Here is a 21,215-nt window from a genome sequence, read left to right on the forward strand (position 1 = left end):
GACAACACAATCATGTGGTCGTTGTAAGCGATTCACCTTACAAGGACCTGTCTGTATGTTTGGTGGATTAGAATGTGACTCATGATGTGGAGAATCAGGCCTTACCTATAAAATAATGTAGATAATATCATTGCAACAATAGTAGTTCACTCATCTATCAAAAGTAAAATGCCAATGTTATACCTGTGAAAAACTGCCGAGATTGGTGGAAGACCGCATTGGTGTTCTTGTTGAAAATTTTGATTGTTGTAAAGTCTAATTCATCTTTTGCACCGCTTCCGTCAACTTATCCACTCTATTATGAAGGATTGTCGTCTCATACACCAAGGCTTGCTTGTAAGGAATTGAAGCACGCACGGAAGTCTTGGAAACACCTGAACCCATTCCCCGAACACGACCCCGAATATCAGGACCACAAACCTGTACAAAAAGTGTATAATATCAATACCTACTAACGATATGATATCATACTTACTAATATCAATGCCTACTACACAACATTATATTATAATTACAAAATATCCTAATTAAAATAATGCACATACCACAGCCACAGGGTCATGGTCTAGATCGTTATGTTTATTAGAAGGGTCATTAGCAATCATTCTATTGATGGCCTCCTGTAAAATAAATAATAATTAAGAAATATAAAGAATAACAACTATTAAAAAAAATAAAACAAAACAAATCCCTTTAAATTTGATTTGTTTCTCAACATGATTAGAGAAGACCCACAAAAAACAAAAACCAATTGAACTAATTAAATCACATAAAGTTATTCATGAACAACAACAATCAGGTAAGGACTAATCTCATCCCAAAAGACAGGATACTTCATAGTGGATGGGGTGGCAAGAGAATTCACATTGGACATCTCACCTAATAGTTTCCAAAGACTGGAATGACTTGCCGAGTGGCCAAGTTTTAGAACTATTGTTTGGAGAATTTGAGGAGTCAGCAAGTTTGAAGGGACTGGGAAGTTGGACCTTTCAATATCACACTCAATCTACTACTCTATGACCAAATATTGGTCTCTGTGGAAAAAAAAAAGTACTCACTTTCTTTAGTCAAACTTTCTTCCATTCCAAAGGTTTTCCCTTAAATGAAGAACCCTCACCCTTTTTCCTCCTCAAGCTCTCTGACCTACTTTCTCTATTTAAACTTCTCCCTCCCTTTTTCTCTGTTTTTTGTTTCTTGTGTTCCAAGATTGAAGTGATCAATCTATGAGGGATGTCATCAAGTGAGTTGGGCTGATACGGGGAATGGTGGTATTCCCCAAGCAACAAGTGTAGATCCATTCATGAACTCTACCATTCTGAACTCAGTAGCATGTGGGAAAAATAGGATCATTTTAAATCTACAAACCTAAGTGTATAGGAAGATGTAGTGGCATACAAGCAAGATGTGGAAAAAGAATGTATATTTGAGTTTCTTGCTAGTTTGAACCCCAACACTACAAAAAATATGGAAATTAGGAACGGTTATAAACCGTTCCTAACCTACTATGAAACGGTTCACTGACCGTCTCTAATCGAGGCGTCGTTAATGAATTTAAACGGCTGGAAGCCGTTTTATATCACAGGATTTGGAACGGTGAAAAACCGTTCCAGAAGTCCAAATATGGAACGGCTAACAACCGTTCAAAATCCGCGTTTATATTACAAAACACACGCCTGTAATAAACTATCTTAGACATCGCTTTTAAAATCTGATGTCCTAAATCTGAGACTTTAGACATCGGTTACAACCCGATGTCTAAAATGATCATAAAGTGATATCTAAACTTTAAAAAAAAAATTTGGTTTTTTTTTTACGCACCTATAACCCACGGTCAAAATAAACCCAAATAGAGAACATCGAGGTTCTCTATCACATTAATTTATACACAAAGAATTACAATGAGTCATAATTTACAAATCCAAAATTACAATGCATCGATAAACCCTTTCACAATTGTTACACAAGCACAGGTGCCTACAAGGAAGCAATGACATCACTCCCATCTCTCCCTATCTTCTTTAAGATCCCCACAATGTCCGCAGTTGCCAATCAAGCAGCCCTTCGTGTCACCACATTACACCTTCAAAGGAGTGTTTGAGATCTAAAAACCCAAATCCCACAGAAGAACAATGATTTGAGTAGTTCCCTTAACAAACAAATAGACTGATCATAGTGCAACTTGTATACCTGAAGCATGTCTTCCAAGATTTTGATTATACGTCGCCTTGGTGTTGGTGAAAAGCGTCGTGGGGAAACATAACGATTTCTTCGCCTATATAATAGAATGCAAATATTAGGTAACATTTGAAGAAATTTGACCATCACAAAACATAAATAAAAATAACACGCATACCCACCCTCTAGCATACAAGTTTACAACATAACAATACAGTTACCTGACATATTATTGAGAGAAACCTTCGTATGATCCATCTTTTATCTCATGAAATCTCAAATGCCCCAGTCGAGCAACGGAAGGACAACCATCAAAACCCATCACCTGTTTAGTCCCATAAAATGGATAGCACCTATGTTTCTTTAATTCTTCTTTTATAAACATGTTCTCTGCTTTACTCTTAAAACTGCCTGAATGTTCTGCTCCAGGGATTAATGTTCGAGATCTGTTCAGCCTTACATGAATAGCTAATTTTCCTTGGGAATTACATGACCAAGCTCATATTAGATATGACCGGCTAAAAGTTGGGGTACAAAATCAACATATGGAGGATGATAATTATCTGCGGGGATTACAGGACCAAGCCCAGATAGATATGATTGGCTAAAATTTTGGGTTCAAAATCAACATATGGGAAACGAGGCGGGCAAGCTATTGCAGCATTACCCATCTAGAGAGTAAACAACGAAGTTCAATGAATGTGCATGTTTCCACAAAAAATAAAGCACAAAAAAGGGGGGAAAACTTCAATCAATGAGTCAAATCTGCCCTCCCTACATCTGTAGTACTTGTGGGGCACATGGCACTGTGGATTAGGACTCCCAACCCCGATGAGATCTCCAGACAAGATTCAATTGTCTTGAGTTATCTTGCCTATCCAATAAATGGACTTAAGGGTCTCACCATATAGTTACTGATTTATGTTGTGTTGTGTTGTGGAGTCGAGTGCAGTGCTGTGATTTGTTTTATTTAAAAGAAGAACAATTGTAAAAAATAAACATAAGCACAATGACTCCACAATATAGAAACAAAAGTAAATATATCTCTTTCGACACTTCAAGTAGATTTGAAATCATGAAAATCCAAGAAATGAGATTCAAACAACTTTACATTATTTTTCTAAACCATATCTAAGAGAGATTGGACAAACGACACCTTAGATTGAACCCAAAGAGAACACGTGCAAAATCAATCATGAGAAAAATAGATTACAAGCATGCCAACTAAACAATCAGAACTTAATTGCAAAAATGATACTTTAATTGCAGTGTGACATTAAAGAAAGCAATGAAAGCAAAAGTAGTAAAAGGAAGAGAAGTCTTTATAGAAATGATACTTTAATTGCAGTGTGACATTAATGATAATGATACGAACAGGAGTTCTGTTTCAAGTATAGAAGATTTTTGTAAGTGTTGAGAATGATTTTACCTTCTTTCTTTCTCCTTATTTTCCAAATAATGCACCCAATCACCAAACCCAAGAGAAGTATAGATGACGCTATTGATATGATGACTATTATCACTGCTGGTCTTTTCTTCTTATTGGTGTTGTTCATTGATTCTACGCACCACAACGTTAAAAAAGGTAAATCATTTGTTCAAAGCTTAATACAGCATTAGTAAGTCAAATCAACTTAAAAAAGTGAAGAGAAGTTCTATATATAATAAAAGAAGATCTAAAAGTGAAGAGAAGTGAAGGCAAATTGCTCATTGCTGCCCTTCCTTAACAAACTAAAGCTGTCAATGGATTGGGTCTAAATCAATCTGGGACCAATATTGGAGCAGACCCAAATCTGATCGAATAAATCGAATTGGATTCTTGTCAAAGATCTCAATAATGATCCAAATCCCATCTGATAAACATTTGGATCGAGTCAGAATTGGATAAAATCTGTTTTGATATATAAAATATATAATGTAATCTAAATACCTTCTCAAATTTTATATGATCAGAGCCCTTTTAGATCGGTTAATCCATAACTAATCTGGTATGTTATTGAGTGTGATATATATTAAAGTAAATAGAAGCTTTAAAAATAGAGAATTAAATGGACCATGGAAAAACCATGGGAATACATATTCTAAACAGTGGCTTGATTTGATGACAAAGGAGTTGATTCTGGATTTTAGATCCCGGTTCTAGATTCTAATTTGGAATTTAAGAATGAAACGATAAACCAATAATAATTGAGATGATAGAACTTTAATTTAGGTCTTGTTTTTCAGTTTGCTAGAAATTGCATCCATCTAAATACAAGAAAAGATATATATATAATCGGATTCCAACATCAAAATCTCAAAATCTGCCACATTTTTACCTTTGCCACCACCGATTATCTGGTGGATTGATAATATACCATTAGGTGGGTGCTAGGCTCTAAGCAAAGAAATATTGTATATTGATCGGACAACCTGTTTATTGTAAAAGCAGCATAGTATGTAGAAAAAGCAGGGTTGAGAGCATTAAAAATTGGCACCAAAACACCATATTTTTACTTTCAAGTTTCAAATATTTTTTTACTTTCAAATTTTAAACATGGACGATTTATTGAATGAAGTTACATTCTATTTACATGCAATGGCAACATTTCAGATTTTTACTGCAACTAAATGTGCAATGGTAAAAGTTCAAACCCAATATCTCAAAATTGTAGAAAGAACTTCAAGAAAATAAATAGTTAAGCAGATAAGAAGGTTCACCTTGAGAATGTGTTTTGCAGACCTAACAATTTCGACAACACAAAGATCCCAAATACGAGGTAAATGCCTAGTCATATCAGCTATCTGGAGAACATGATTCAGACTCATCAGAAAGAACAAAGTAGCGATTAGATTAAAAAAGAAAAAAGAAAGAAATATAACAAATCTTCAAATTGGAATTAAGAAAGGCTTACTTTCCTAATTTCTACAGCTTAAGAGGAAATGCATGGAAAAAGGCAGTTAAAAAACATGTCCTTTATGCACAAGGAACGTCCACATATTCAGCTAATGCTTGCTTTTCCAATATAACAGAAATTAATTCCATGAAAATGTAATGCTTCAGTTAATATCTGACCATCCATGGGTAAAACCTCAAGCGTGCAAAGATCTTGAACAAACTTAGGGATCACTTCATCTTTAAGATACAAACAAACCTTCCTCACACTATCTTCATCAGCAGTTACCTCCTAATAAATACGAAGGGGTTAGATAAGAGAATAGAAAATTGGAAGTCTATTAGAATTACAAAGGTGAAATCAAAAGGAAGCATCATCACATAGTTAATAACTTAAAATAACAAGACTTACTTCTCGACTCCCAGCCAACTTAAATTCGGTAAATACATTAGAGTTCAAAAGTATTTCCTCTGACAATACACCATTTTCAGCAAGTGCAGAATCACATTCTTGGACAGCCTTAATATCCCCACTTGTTGTATACTGCGAAAACCATTACAAAGTAACTCTTAATGTGCGTAAAATAATTAAGAGGTAGGCAGTTGAGTACAAATTATAGATACAATGTTTGTCAGATAGACAAGAAAATATGTGTTGGTGCCGAACATGATAACCTTGGAAAAAACATCAAATAGAAATGCAATTATTTATAATACTGCAATATATATTATAACAAAATCTAAAGATAGTGTTAAACACATTCTAAGAAGACTTGTAGATTGATGGACACAGTAAAACTGCATCCCCATATATATAAATATTACAAACAAACAAAAAAAAAAAAAGGAAAAATTAATCAAGATTTTACTGTAACAACCAGAGCTTGTTCAGTTATTGTATCAAACAGAGCTTGTTCAGTTATTTTCTGAAGAAGATGAAGTAAAAAAATTATAATTTTTATTTGAAATCGGAATCAAAATTCAAACTGATTTAACTTCAATCCCATAGTTTGCTTCGATTTGATTTTAATTTGGATTGAAAAGGTGAAAGAGTTTTTTGAGAGTTTAGATGAAGAACTTAACAAAGTGAATCATAATCAGAAATCACAAAATAAATTGAAGCGAAGCACAATTCGATTACATACCTGCTCCGTGTTCAACTCAGCGTGATCCATATAAATCTAGCTCTAGGAAGAAAGATTAGAAACAATTATCTTCAAATCTCTACAACTAATCATCCATAGATCCTCAAAAAAATCGAAAATTTGGGGAAAATTAGGGCTTTTAATGCAAAAAAAAATATCGAAATTATAGATTAAAAATTACCGGAGAGAATATCAAAATGTAAAAAGCAGTAAAACGAAAATCTAACCCATGAGAGAGCAAGATGTGCCTTCTCGACTGAGAGAGCGAGAGATCGACCGAGAGACCGAGTGAGAGAGAATGAGAGTGAGAGAGAGAGAGAGATCGACTGAGAGAGCGAGAGATCAGAGAGAGAGAGAACGAGAGATCAGAGAGAGAGAGATCAACTGAGAGAGCGAGAGATCGAGAGAGAGAGAGCAAGAGATCAGAGAGAGAGAGAGAGAGAGAGACTGAGAGAGCGAGAGATCGAGAGAATGAGTCGTTCGTTCCCAATAATGAGACGGGAAATGAGACGGGAAAAACGGCTTTATTAGGTAAAACGGTTTAAACGTTTTTAATTAGAAACGGATAAAATCCGTTTTATAATTTTGTTCATGTTTCACTGTTTTCATGTAGTGCCAGTTTGAGTTTATAAGGGTTCAGATACTTAGACGTGACACACTTCCATCTTTCAATTAGGTCTATACTTTAGTTTAAAGTGAGGCCAACCGACGATCAGTTATGCTGCTGAAAGGTCAGCACTAGCCTCTTTGGACACATACACACCCACAACACACAAAGCATTGAGTTTCGATATGAAAAGGGTCATAATCAGTTATGTTTTGATGAAGTTGGCAATGTTGTATGGTCCAAAAACATTGTGTTTATAAATTTAGTATTGTAAAGATGAAAATGTTGAGATGGAGGAGTGCCATTAGGAAAGATAAAATTAGAAAATAAAATGTAATAATAGTTCCAATAGATGATAAACGAAGAGAAAATTGTTTGAAATGATTTGGGTGTGTTTAACTAAAGCGGATTAAAGCCCCTTTTAGAAGAAATATTCAAGTCAAAGATTCCAACTAAAGGTCATGAAGATTCAAAAAGTGAATACAAACACATTTTCAATAGTAGAAGATGTAGCTTTGAATAGAGTAAAATGGATAAAAAATATCCATTTAACAAATCCCAAGATCCTTGGGATAAGGCTTTGAAAGTGGGAGACATGTTTTTGTAGGAATTTCTATAATGTTCAAACAGGGATCAAACAAACACATGACAAAATAACTTTTACAGACTTGTGAAGTGTCCAATAAATATATTCATGTGAACTCATGCATGATCTTTCAACAGTTACAGACATCTGGATCTGCCAAGCCTGTAGTATCACTAATATCGTCTTAAACATCCCTGAAAATATTGAATTTCAATATTGATTTTCTCAAATCAGCTTTCAATAACAGGTTAAATCATGAACCTCTATGGTTGAACTAGTCCAAGAAACTGTAACCATAACCTGAGCTCTCACAGTAACCCAGATTGCCATTGCTACATATGTGTCCTCATTGTTAATGTCATTTTCTATTATGCCACAAAAATTAAGAATCCACAACATTAAGCATACCAACAAAGAGAAATCTTAATTTGTAATCCAAATTTATTTTAAAAACATAACGTTTTATATATCAAAAATTTCACCAATGAGAGATTGGGAGGCAAAGAATCCAATCCAATAACAGAGTTTAAATTGGCTAATAAACACATTACAAGAATAACTAGAACATATTAGGTCCAAGAATCAATATCACAATCCACAAGGAGTCCAGATCAATGGAGAGCAAGTAATTGGCCTTTGAAATATATAAAATCTTCAAATCCATTCCATTCTCCTTTTATGGAAGTCCAAGCTTTGTTATCAGCCTTGTAAAAGCCTAATGTTGTACATGCACCATAGATCACCATAACTAGATAGTCAGAGATTGAAGATGGGTTGGCAGATAGAACGACCTTAGATAGGAGCCATTCAGTGCCAATTACATCATCATATCCCAGTATCTCAACATCCTTCTTTGTGATTTCTAAAGTTGTAACCGGAGGAAGTTGGATCTTATTATTATTGTTAATTGACGACAAAAAAGGATTTAATAGATGAACATCCAAACTCTCTTCCACCATTATAAGCCATCCATAACCTGAACCTTGGCAGTATATGTTGATGGGCATCGGTAATTGGAAGTCGTAAACTCTTTTTTCAGAAAGACTATAGAAACTTCTTCGCTTCTTTTTATCTTTATTATCTTCTTTACTACATAAACCACCACCAATTACATACCCTCCCCCCACACATAAACCACCACCAATTACATATCCTCCCCCAACACAGAGACCACCACCAACACAGCCGCCACCAATTCCATAGCTCCACTAAAGAGAAATAATGTACAATGTGCACTATAATTGAAGTAAATCAAGCCAATTCTGCCAATCAACTATACTAACAATAATGCTGAAGTGTATCATAACAATAATTGAAGTCAAGTCAAGTCTTGGGGTCAATTTCAATAATGTTGAAGTGTCAATTTCAATGCTGAAGTGCTCATATTCAGATTACAAGATGAATTCAAAATATATATATAACACAGATCAGTCAAACATTAGAACAAAGAGGTGTTCAAGAAAATCATGAAAATAAATAAATAAATTATTTTCACCATTTGTTGGCTTTTGGCATGGCTGGCAATGTATATGTCTGTCCTGGTAATCTCCTTATGAGGATCTTCTTTACTCTATAAATGAAACAGTCAAATATGTAAATGAACAATATATACATATTTCATTCCTAACATGATATTAAACTTACCAATTTATCAGCATGCCGGGCTTGTCCCTTTCTACCAAAGGTATGAGTGTTTTTATTTTCTTGTCTAACACGCTTCCCAGTCGCCCTCAAAGCTTAGCCCTCAGGTGTCGAGTTGAAGTCGACAAACCACTCCCAATCTTCTTTTCTCACGTAATGAGGTACATGTTTTTTCCTTTCCGCATCCGTTGGATATTTATCATATACGTTCCGATGGAGATTACTTTTCCATTCTTTCCAACATAAGTTTGCTTTTTTGACTACCCAATCCTTATGCCATTTTTGAATTTGATAGGTGCCTTACAAAGAAAATTAAATAAAATGTGTTATATTTGTAATAAGTCATAGTTACAATTTACAAGTAAAAATAAATCATTTAATACACATGCACTAACACTGATAGACTCCCAAATTTGTTCCTTGAGCTTAGTAGGCACATTAGTCCACCTATCATATATAAGTGGCACATGTGTCTTTGCTACCCGCCCAATAGTAGTGCATAATTGAGATGAGTTAGGACTGATTGGTTGCCCATTTAGATTGAATTGAACTTGGATAAGCCCACCTATGAAAAATGAAAAGAATTAACAAAAACGTGATAACAAATACTGAACAAATGAATACAATATATTCACCATTTATACATACTCTCAATCGTAGATATAGATGCAGATGCGGATGTTGATGCGGATGCGGATGCTGATACTGATGCGGATGCGGATGCCGATGCCGTATTAGGAGCGGATGATGATCGGCCAAATGACATAGTGCTGGAATCACAAATAGTATTTTCAAGTCAAGTAATTTAAATAAAGGCAATGACAATAAAAATAAATAAATTAAATTCATGCTTACAAACATTTTCATTCATCTTCATCCATGTTATTGTATTCTATGATATCTTCTTGTAGTAATGATGCTGATGAATTTCCATTTATTCTTGCCTTAAATACTAAGGGATCTTCATAAGAATCAACATCTAGATCCAATCTCTTTGGAACTTCCAAGACAACATGCCAATCTTCTGTAGGCCTACTACAATCTTTGCAATAAAATACTTGAGTTGCTTGAGAAGCAAGAATAAATGGATCATCAACTTCCCTTGTAGTTCTCTGTAACCTCTCTAAATTAACATAAATCAAGTTCGTTTCTAGATCAACTATATATCCGTTTGTATCTTCTATACGAACCCAATCACAATAAAATACAGGTATTCTAAAATCATGATAATCCAACTCTAAGATTTATTTGACAATTCTATAGTAAGTAACTTCTTTATTAACAACGTTCTTATCCCTAACACTTGACCTGAAGCTAGTCACAGCCTTCATAGAGACCCCACTGTTCTGTGTTGTTTTGTTCATTTCTGAATTCACTGTACAAAATACATACCCATTTACCTTGTATGAACTATATGAAATAGCTTCAAATTTTGGACCATCAACAAGCCTTTTCAAGGTAGAGTTTTCCTCATTCTGTAATTGTTGTCTAAGCCAAGGTATGTAATCCATTGGCTTTTCTATTCTTGAATTACCTCTTTGAGTTTGACAACTAGATACGTGGTTTTGAACGTAGGTAGTGTAATTTCTGCATATAAATGCAACATTTATACATTATGAACTATAAACCATCATAACAAAACAAGTATGTAGTAAAATAAAAATTTTCCTTACTTTTCCTACTCAACATTTTCAATTGATTGACGTAGTACCCATTTGAGCACTTGCTGGTACTGTACATTTTCAAGAAGAAAAACCTTCCCCTTTTTATCAATAGAATAAGCACATTCACCATCAACATCCATGAACGTATCCCTCGCTTTCATATGGCTTCCTCTTTCCCCATTGAATATGTAATTCATGGCATACATCATTGATTCATCCATAAGGTAACATTCTGTAGTACATCCTTCTGGATATGTCTGATTCATCACATATTGCTTATATATTTTCATCTTCCTAATACATGAATCATATATCAGATTGACGCAAAATTTAATTATAAAAATAAACTCATTAATTTAAAATTTTATTTATTGGTCAAAAGGATACATCTATCGATATCTAACGGGTCCGCAAACTTGCGCCTCCTCCGCCAAGTGTATAACAAGGTGTGTCATGGAAACAAAAAAAGGAGGAAAGTACTTTTCAAACACACATAGTGTTTCCACAATTTGATCTTTCATCTTCGAAAGTTCCACACGATTAATAATCTTCGAATATAAGACATTGAAAAATATTGATAGCTGTTGAATAGCAGCCCGCAATGGCTTATGACCCTTGAATGCGTGCATCAATAACACTGGTAACAATTGTTGCATAAGGATGTGATAATCATGTGACTTTAGGTTCTTGAATTCATTGTCCTCTAAACTCACATTATGTTTCCAATTTACACTATATCCAATAGGAACCTTCAAATGATACAAAGTTATACAAATTAATTCTTTTTCCGATTGAGACAATAAGAAAGGGGCTTTTGGATAAGTCAACTTGCCATTCATCTCTACAGGCCACAACTTTTTCCTTATTTTCATAGCCTTTAGGTCTTGACGAGCTTGAAGACCGTCCTTCGTCTTATTCTTTGTATTCATGATTGTTGCTAAGAGATTTTCTGTCACAATTTTTTCCACATGCATTACATCCAAATTGTGGCGAATAGGTAGATCCTATAGATTGACAAAACATATATCAGCATGAATGAATTAATATTATACCGCATTACATTAATGTTTAGAAAGATAATCCTAATGTGCCTTCCAATACGGTAATTTAAAAAGGATCGATCTCTTTGACCATGCAGTAGATTCATTCTGATTCGCAGACCTTTTCTTTTTATTGTCTTTTACCTTTCTGAAGTTAGTCTGAATGGTTTCCATTTTATTCAATACTTCAACACCACTCAAACGTAGAGGATGTTTCCTATATTCCTCATGCCCATTAAATTGTGATTTTTGGCTCCTGAATGGATGTCTCAAATCTGATAAAAATCTTCTATGCCCCATCTAAGCAAATTTTTTCCCATGTTTTAGCCATATTGATTTTGTTTTTTCACTACATACAGGGAAATCATACTTTCCTGCGGTCTTACAACCTGACAAATGACCATATGCTGGAAAATCGTGTATGGCCCATAACAAAATTGCTTTCATGCTGAACCTACTCTTAGTGTAAGAGTCATACGTTATAATTCCTGTGGACTATAATTCCTTCAACTCTGCAATCAATGGTTGCAAGTAGACATCAATATCGTATCCTGGACCTTTCTTTCCCTGAATCAATAATGTTAAGATAGTAAACTCCTTTCCCATGCATAACGATGGAGGAAGATTGTATGGAACTATCATAACAGGCCAACAACTATAAGAGTTATTATTGTTTTCAAAAGGATTGAATCCATCAGTTGCAAACCCCAACCGAATATTACATGCCTCATCACCAAAATTACTCCATTTACGATTTACTTATTTCCAATAAGAAGAATCTTTTGGGTGATTCATGGTTAATACGTTCGATACTAAGTCAGGATTTGCATGCCATGTCATCTTTTCTGCAATCCACGGTACACTGTACATTTTTTGCAACCTTGGTGTTAATGGAAAATATCTCAACTTTTTCCAAGGTATACGTGAGCTTCTTGACTTCAATGAGTTCATCGGTTTCCATCTACTTTCACCACACGTAGGACAATTGTCTTTATTTTCTTTTTCTCTCCAGTATAGTATACAATCATTACGACATGCATAAATAATCTCGTGCTTCATACGCAAAGACTTGATCATCTTCTTAGCAGTGAAGGTTCTATCAGGTAAAGTGTTCTCCTTTGATAAAATTCTTTTGATTAATTGCAACAATTCTATGAAACTCCTATTAGACCATTGATGTCTAACCTTCATACTCAGTAATTCAACTATCACCGATAATTTTGTATTACCAATTCGACACGATGGATATAATGATTGTATCGTTTCTTCTATCAACTTCTCATACTGAATATTCTCTGAAGAATCATTCTTAACTTGAACATCATCTACATCATTAATTTCATCCATATATGTAGATGTACTGGATCCCATATAAGCTTGAGCATCATCCTTGTCACAAACACGTCCAAATGCATCATTTACCATGTCAACCATGGTCGGGACTACATCTTCAATATGATCACTAACAGGTGTATCGTCCCCAATGTTTACACAACTTCTAGGATGAGTTTCACCATGATGTATCCATGTAGTGTAAGATGTATCGATACCATCACAAATCAAATAAGTACGAATATCGCTTATCGTTTTCTTCCCCCCAACCAGATTACGACACTTCACACAAGGGCAACAATACCAATCATCATCCCCTAATTTATGTGTATTAGCCTTTATGAAATCAAAAAATGAATTGATTCCTTCTAAGTATTCAACAGAAAGCCTTGGCGCAGTCATCCATGTCTTACTTGGGGGTACAGGCTTTGAAGACATCTTCTACTTTCTATAAACATGGATTCACATAAAATGAATTGGTTATAATGTTAAAATAAAAGAGTATACAAAAGAGGAGTACTTGTGAGTTGGACAAGTTGAAATGTTGTGTGGGTGTGTAGAGTGGTAAAGCTCTTCTTGACTTTATGGTAAAGAAGAATATGCAAAGGTGGGGTTGTTGGGTAGTGGTCTGATATTGGTGGGAGTGGGGTGCTATCATAGATGGCAAATGCAAAATGTAGGCAGTAGGTTCCAAGCCATTGATGAAAAATGTCAAACCCAAGTTGTTGGGGTTACAATGTTACATTGGCTGCCAACCTTCCCTGGTTGCTGATATTGATGGTGGCATCTGGTGTATGAGATGTGTTGTGATTCAAAACAAGATGGTGTTGTGCAGAACCTCTAATATGATGGCCTTGATCAAGACAAGCCCGTAAGTGCTTCTAAGTTAATTTTTGTTTTTTTTTTTTTGTCCATAATAATTTCGAAAGTTCTATTCACATTATAATTAGAGGCTAAGAAGAACATAAATCACAACCACAAAAATAAAAAGTGTAGCCAACTAAGGCACATATTCATGTGTTAAGGATGGATGGTCATAAAAATATTAATATCATACAAAAGTCTGACCTCGAAAGATTTAATCCACAATTCGTCAAGTGCTTCGCAACTGTCTCTCCTAATTTGGTGTAGCCTTGGCTTCAGATACAGGCCATACAAGTGTTGTCTCTATTGCAAGATTGACACTAACAGAAGATACCTGAGGCTGTCCATATTTATAAAGCATCACTAAATGGCCTTAACTTAAAAGAAGATGAAACAAACACAATATAATATTTGGAACCTTTTATAGAATAATGTGGGGAAGTCCAAATATCAGAGTGAATTTTTTATCGACGAGATCATTCCTCATTTTCAAGAATTGAATATAAGCTACAAAACAATAATTATAGTTTCTATTGAAAAAACAAGAAAGATATCCAGCACATTTAAAATATTATTTATTTAAAAAGAAAAAAATACTCATCATTTTCAATTGGGTTATTAAAATTGCACTATTTGTATATTGTAGAACTGAAAATCAAACTGATTGCATTCTGAAATAACACAAAAGGGAGCAACAAAACTACAAATCTTAAGTAAGCGTCGATGATCCTGAGTTGCTTGGGAACATTTCAGACCCAAAATCCAATCCATTTTAATAAAATAACTTTGGATCTGGATCAAGGATTTGAATTCCGATTTATTACCGCTATCAGATCAGTTTGAGATCAACCATCCATTTGGATTTGGATCCGAAATTGAGATTATATATGCTGATTAGATAATGGCATCATCAGATTGGTCCCATATAGACCTGGTCAGATGTATTGTTGAAGCCATTACAAACTGCCAACTAATACTGAGTTGGATTGTTTCTCAAGGTAAGAAACAGAGAAAACCAAGATTGGGTCCAGCACAACAGATGATGATATCCTCCCCATATGTCCTTTCAATCAAGATCAGTGGTGGTTCCCAACTCTACATGGGATCAATGTTCATGCATCATCCATGATCATCTAGGTATTAACATTTTGGGGAAATATTTATGTAAATTATTAATAAACAAATAGAATAAAATATAAACGAAAGAAAATGAACATTATTTTTCTTTCTTCACAAAGGAAAAAAAAAAAGCTGATCACCAAAAATTTCCATGACAAAAGTACAAATTAACAAGAATTAATGACACAAATAATAACAAAATAAAGAGTAGAATATTTATGCAACATGACTAAATCATGTGAGTTTAATTGAACATAATGATCAAAACTAATTGAATGGGAAGAGTCAATAAGGATCAAAACTAATTGCTGGATATTTTAAAAACAGGCACAATGGCCTTCAATATACAAACATATAAAATAATGAACAGAAAACAGAATCATTATAGAGGTAAGTACCAACAGTAGGTACTTGTCAGGTCTTCAAGAACATTTCTCCTATAGTTATAGTTATTTCTCTGATATATTTTTGTCGCTATTTCGGTAAACAAGTTGCAACAAAGAGATCAATATGGATCTTATCAAGTTCTGGTACATAAGTGAAATAAGTGTCCTAGTGTAGTGTTTTCCAGCCCATATCTCTGCATAGTCAAAACTATTACATTGTTCTATAACTAGCAGTCACCAAGTCAGGGTTTGGGAATAAGTCGGCAAGGGAAAAATACGATAAAATCGAAAACAATCATGAAAAAATCAACCTAGTGCCTACTAGGTGTTATTCTCATATTACATAATCAAATATCAAGTTAAATTACAATAATTAATCACCATATATTAAATTACAAGTAACCACATGTCTATATAACACAATCAAGGTAACGATGATGAAAAGTGAAGGAAGTCAGTTTAGAAGGAATAAATAAATAAATAAATAAAATAGAATAAAAAGTGAAGGACAAATTTGCTAGAACTATGGACTGTCTACCATATAATGTATGTAAATTAATGGGATTGACACTCGATGAATCCACTTACACTGTATTGATTTTTTTTTTATAATTTTTTTTCTTTTGATTTTTAAATAGTGAAGAGAGACGGAGGGATGGGACACAAGGAGGTTCATCCTACCTACACTACTTTTTAATGAAAATCAATGTAATTGAATAATAAACACGATTGTAACGATGATGATAAAATAATTTAATTAACTATTTTTAACTGGGTAAGCAAGTAATTTAAAGAAACATTTTTTTATTTTTTTTGGTTAGTAGTAAATTAATGAAACATGTTCAGCCTTACTAATATTTAATTCACTGAAGCAATACAGAGGTAACTGAAGTCTTTATTGAAACCAGTGAGTGATGCTTGATCAGCACATGCACATGTCATCAAATTACAGGCTGGCTGGTTGTCCAAGCCCCAACAATAACTCATTGACTCATATTAATTTTCGGGACCTTATCGTATCATCTTTGTAACAGTTTCTGCTATCTTACTATTGAGGAACGATTCCCTATTTGTTATATCATGTGGATCACGTTTAAATTCTTCCCTTGTAATCTAATATAAATTAGTGAAACCATTATCTTACTAAGATAATAAGATTTTAGTCATCTTTTATCTTTTCTGATTTAATCACAAAAGTACCTAAAGGTTGAGACTTAATTAATATACTCAAAGTTGCATTGCAATAATGTTCAACAAAACAGGCCAAAACACAAGGAAAGGAGCAGAAGAAACACAAAATACCAACTAATACACATGCACTCACATTATCATTAATTGTCCTTTTTGAAAACAAGGAGAGAGAGAAAAAGGAATCAGTTGAGTAGGTAACACTAATAACTATTTCTCTTCTTAAGTTAAATTAAATTAAATGTTACTTTCTCATTGATTCTTTGCATTGGATCCTATATTCTACTTCTCATGAATCTCATCCAAGACTTTCACCAATATGTTGGGTGACCCTCAATGTAGGATTAAGCTCTATCCTACTCATGTTATGCCTAATGATGATCTTAGATACCAAAAACAATTTCATGTTTTGTCCCTCAATGTGTTTCTTAATTTGCTACATTGGTGTAAATAAGTCCCTTTGTCTCCTTAAAAGAGAAAAATATATATAAATATATATATCGGACAATATGTTCAATGGGCCATTAACATGAGAGAATCACAAACCTTCTCACTCGAACCAAACTCGCAGGAACTTGAATTCTCCATGAGAGAACAAAATCAACGAAAAAAAAATGCATAATTTCAAATCAACAGCAAATTTCACAGATAAGGATAAAATTTCCTTAAAGAAGATAAATGAATTTCATTCCAAAAACTTAAAAAAATCAGTGAGGATCATTAAAATCATACCAAAAATCGAGCTGATGAGTAGAACCAACGATGAGCGAACCTTCGAATCAATACTGGAATTGCAGAATCCGTAACAGAACTTTGAGATTTGCGAATAAATAAAGGTTAAGAAGTGATCAATCAACATTTGTGGAATGAAAATCTATTCACCATTAGAAACCTCCATTATTCAAGGAAAGCCTAACTTAAATTCAAGAAATAGATAGAGATCATTCTCAAATGGATGTAGAAAACATTATGCCTGAGAGAGAAAGAGAGAGAGATAGAGAGAGAGAGAGAGCATTACCGCACGAACCTCGCTTGGTTTCGTAAGTCTGAAACTCAAAATCGTTAGAGAAGAAACCGAGAAGAAATCGAAATCAAATTTTTTCTTTAGACATTTAAAACTCTAGGGCTTCTTTTAGGGGAAGAAGAAACAAACGAGAGGAAGAAGTCGAGTGATACTCAAATTTATGTGAGTTATAGTGGAAGAAGATACAGAGAAGAAACGAAGAAGATACAGAGAAGAACTCGAATAGAAGAAATCGAATATCAAATTTGGTAAAGCTGGTGCGGCAATAGTGATAATCAAATTTTATTTACGCCACACCAATCGGTATAACATTAGTAAACTTTGGTGTGGCAATAGTGATTCTTTTACTAATTAAAAGACGGATTAAATTAGTTGTTAAAAAATGATTATTATAATCGTCATTAACGGTAAAACAATTGGTGAAAGCCGTCGTATATAAACGACAGCTTTAGTCCGTCATTTTTTCAGCATTAGTTAGTCGTTTTTAACTGTTTGTGACGTAGTGACCCTTGATTTTTTTTCACCCAAGAATCATTTTTCTTCAGCTTTCACTACAACATTTTTTATCTGTAGCGGCGGATTTTTCCGCCGCTATAAGGCAATTTTTCCGTCGGTAAAGGCTATTGCGGCGATGAGCAGCGGAACCAAATATCCATCGTAGATTCCTCCGTCGCTAACTATAGCAGCGGATAGCACATTCCGCTGTTGCAGGTAGTACATTTAGCGGCGGATCTTAATATCCGCTGCAATATGTCGATTTTTTAAATGAATAGAATATTCTACCTATAGCCGCGGATCTTGATATCCGCTGCAATATGTCCATTTTAAATGAATATAATATTCTCCCTATAGCAGCAGATATTAATATCCGCTGCAACAAATTCACTTCCTATAATGGTGGAACTTAGTATCCGCTGCAATAAATCAATTTCTAATAAAAAAAATATAGTACATATAGTGACGGATTTTACTATCCGCGGCAGTATATCAGTTTTTAATTAATAAAAAAAATACTACATATAGCAGCGGATATAAATATCCGCTACAATAGATAAATTTTTAGAAAATAAAATAATTTACTTATCTCATCATCCGTTGCTGTAAGTTGTTTTTTTTTTCCTCCATATATATATATATATATATATATATAGGGTCCCGTTCAGCAACAAACATTTTGGTGAAACATTTTTCAAAACATGGGTTAGAAGTTTTGGCATGGGCTGATTTTTGGTGAGGATGACCTCTACGGTGAGGAGATCATCCTCACCAAAAATCAGCCCATTCCAAAACTTCTAGCCCTAGTTTACAAGTTGAAAAATCGTGGACCGTCCATTTTTTGTAAACCATTTTTGATGGGGTTAGAAGTTTTGGAATGAGCTGATTTTTGGTGATGATGATGTCCTCACCGTAGAGATCATCCTCACCAAACATCAGCCAATTCCAAAACCTCTAACTAATGTTTTGAAAAATGTTTTGCCAAAATGTTTGTTGCTAAACATTTCCCATATATATATGGGAGCAGTTCGGCAGCCCTAAAGTTTGCCAAGTTTGGTGCCAAACATTTTTTGTAAATCACTTTTGATGAGGTTAGAAGTTTTGGAATAGGCTGATTTTTTGTGAGGATGATCTCTACAGTGAAGAGATCATCCTCACAAAAAATCAGCTCATTTTGAAACTTTTAACCTTAGTTTACAAGTTGAAGACGTGGACCGTCTAATTTTTGTAAATCACTTTTGATGCGGTTAGAAGTTTTGGAATAGGCTGGTTTTTGGTGAGGATGATCTCCTCATCATAGAGATCATCCTCACACAAAAAATCAGCTCATTCCAAAGCTTCTAACCCATATTTTGAAAAATGTTTGGCACCAAACTTGTCAAACTTTAGGGCTGCTGAATCGTCCCCTATATATATATATATTACATTTAACTTATATCCTCCTACCTACGTCCATTGAAAACTCAAACAAAAAAGAGCATGCATAGAACAGAGTTTCAACTTACTAAGTGTAACACGCTTCACATGAATAGTACAAAGCATTGCATCTTCAAACATCTGAACCAAATAATCTTTAGCCACCTATAGAAATGGTCACCCCATTGAATGTAACTTGTGTCTATGTACATTTTAATGAGGTATAGCAATAGCATCTACCTACATCCAATCAATAATTCCAACATAAAAAATTAAAAAATTTGGAGGTTTTTGTGTAGATAATGAAATGTTGTCATATGGGTTTTGAATGCAAAACTAAACCTGTAGAGTTCACCGAACACTACAAATTGTACCCGAATATAAAGTATATTAAGATGCTACACATACATTCAATGGATATACCTCTAAGAAATGATAAATGCCCATATATTTTCAAAAGAACTACAAATGCAACATATATCTGACCTAAAATAAAAACGCCGTAGCAATAGCAAGCTATATAATGGAATTAAAGCCATGATTAGTCAAAATCAAAGCTTCAAGTAAAGATCAAGGTTTGAGAATCAATCTTCTCTAAACAGAAGTTATTTTTTTCCCCTTTTTCCTAACCAAGACTATGTTGCTTAGGTAGCACACAATTAATCAAGATTTGTTTTGTCAATTTCATGGATTTCTATACCGACCATCGATTACTCTTATGGGTCTTGATTGCCGTACTTATATTTCAGAAATAGCAACCCATGTTCGGATGGTACCAAGTGTTGTCAGGATTGTGAACAAGGACCAAAAAATTAATTTTGGAAAAATGTAGGACATCTGGAAAATATTTGAATTTACCATGGCAGAGATCTAAATCATATTAGCAGTTTGCTGAAAGTTACATGGTCATCCCCCTTCCACTAGAACTCATGTTGCAAAATGTACTAGTGGTTCAACATTACCAACTTAAGTTGAAACCCATGGTGCAAACCATAACTGAGCCATCTCAAGAGGGATCAAAATTAGAAAACAACAATGAGGAGGGGGTTTGGATAGAGCCGGGGGGGGGGGGGGACTGAACTCTGGTTAGGTGGGAATAAGACAATATTTACAATTACTAGCATCTACAACAAGGACACCTTGAAAAGGGCACAAGAAAGAGGGAGAATCTAAAAGAGAAAAAGAAAATGTATTACAAAATTTGGCGAGAAAAACAGTTGCTCTATTTTTCACGCACCAGACATGAATAACTTCCAAAAGGTTGAAATTTTCTTCAAGGAGATAAGAATCTTGCAAGATTCAAGCATAAGTTATAATGCTATTTTCATTGACCATTGATGCAAGAGTGGCACAGAACAAGACAATCCTAATTTGAAATTTTACTTAAAAGATGGCTAAATATCAATCCTAAGTTAACATTGCAAAGCATTTTGGGGTTCTATCTGATCTTAAGTAATTTGACTTGCTCTAGCTTAAATTAAGACTATAAGTCATAGTTCAAGCGTGATTAACACCTAGTAATTGATATAAACCCTAAAATGATAGATCGAACTCTCTAATTAGATTATTCTACAAATAGTTCTGGTTTTGGATTCCAAATAAGCTTAAAACTCACAATTCTGATGAAAGGGGCTGCTGGTATGAGAAGCTTCCATTTT

General features: G+C 34.2%; 2 protein-coding genes across 5 annotated transcripts in view; both read right to left on the reverse strand.

Annotated features, from left to right (window-relative positions):
- Window positions 1–202: 202 nt before the first annotated feature.
- The window catches only part of LOC147388977 (tubulin-tyrosine ligase), a 30,160-nt gene continuing 9,147 nt past the window's right edge, over window positions 203–21,215 (reverse strand). The window contains exons 11-13 of the mRNA XM_086417898.1: window positions 9,678–9,799; window positions 546–620; window positions 203–420 (exon numbers count right to left, since the gene is read on the reverse strand). Of these exons, the coding sequence (XP_086274024.1) occupies window positions 256–420; window positions 546–620; window positions 9,678–9,799 (362 nt within the window). The 3' untranslated portion in view covers window positions 203–255. The remainder of the gene's footprint in view (window positions 421–545; window positions 621–9,677; window positions 9,800–21,215) is intronic.
- Window positions 1,835–6,667, reverse strand: LOC147388978 (clustered mitochondria protein-like). 4 transcript variants are annotated; one of them, XR_015170480.1, is made up of 7 exons: window positions 6,196–6,666; window positions 5,463–5,594; window positions 5,231–5,342; window positions 4,876–4,959; window positions 3,605–3,736; window positions 2,188–2,272; window positions 1,835–2,101 (listed from the first exon to the last, which is right to left on the reverse strand). XR_015170480.1 is itself a non-coding variant. In XM_086417899.1 (6 exons), exons 1-3 carry the CDS (start codon window positions 6,223–6,225, stop codon window positions 5,157–5,159), a joined length of 348 nt encoding a protein of 115 aa, XP_086274025.1. In that variant the 5' UTR covers window positions 6,226–6,667; the 3' UTR covers window positions 1,835–2,272; window positions 3,605–3,736; window positions 4,876–4,959; window positions 5,070–5,156. The 4 variants fall into 4 exon arrangements, 3 of the variants coding, with proteins under 3 accessions (XP_086274025.1, XP_086274027.1, XP_086274026.1); XM_086417899.1 differs by having other exon boundaries at window positions 1,835–2,272; window positions 5,070–5,342; window positions 6,196–6,667; XM_086417901.1 differs by having other exon boundaries at window positions 1,835–2,272; window positions 6,196–6,665.

Source organism: Akebia trifoliata, chromosome 12 (assembly GCF_017979445.1).
Source record: "Akebia trifoliata isolate Shusen 1 chromosome 12, ASM1797944v1, whole genome shotgun sequence".
Lineage (NCBI taxonomy): Eukaryota > Viridiplantae > Streptophyta > Magnoliopsida > Ranunculales > Lardizabalaceae > Akebia > Akebia trifoliata.

Coding starts and splice junctions, on each gene's coding strand:
- LOC147388978 (XM_086417899.1), bottom strand. CDS start 6,225: ATGGATCACGCTGAGTTGAACACGGAGCAG. Junction 5,595..6,195: donor CTGAGTTGAACACGGAGCAG/GTATGTAATCGA, acceptor TGGTTTTCGCAG/TATACAACAAGTGGGGATAT. Junction 5,343..5,462: donor AGTTGGCTGGGAGTCGAGAA/GTAAGTCTTGTT, acceptor CGTATTTATTAG/GAGGTAACTGCTGATGAAGA.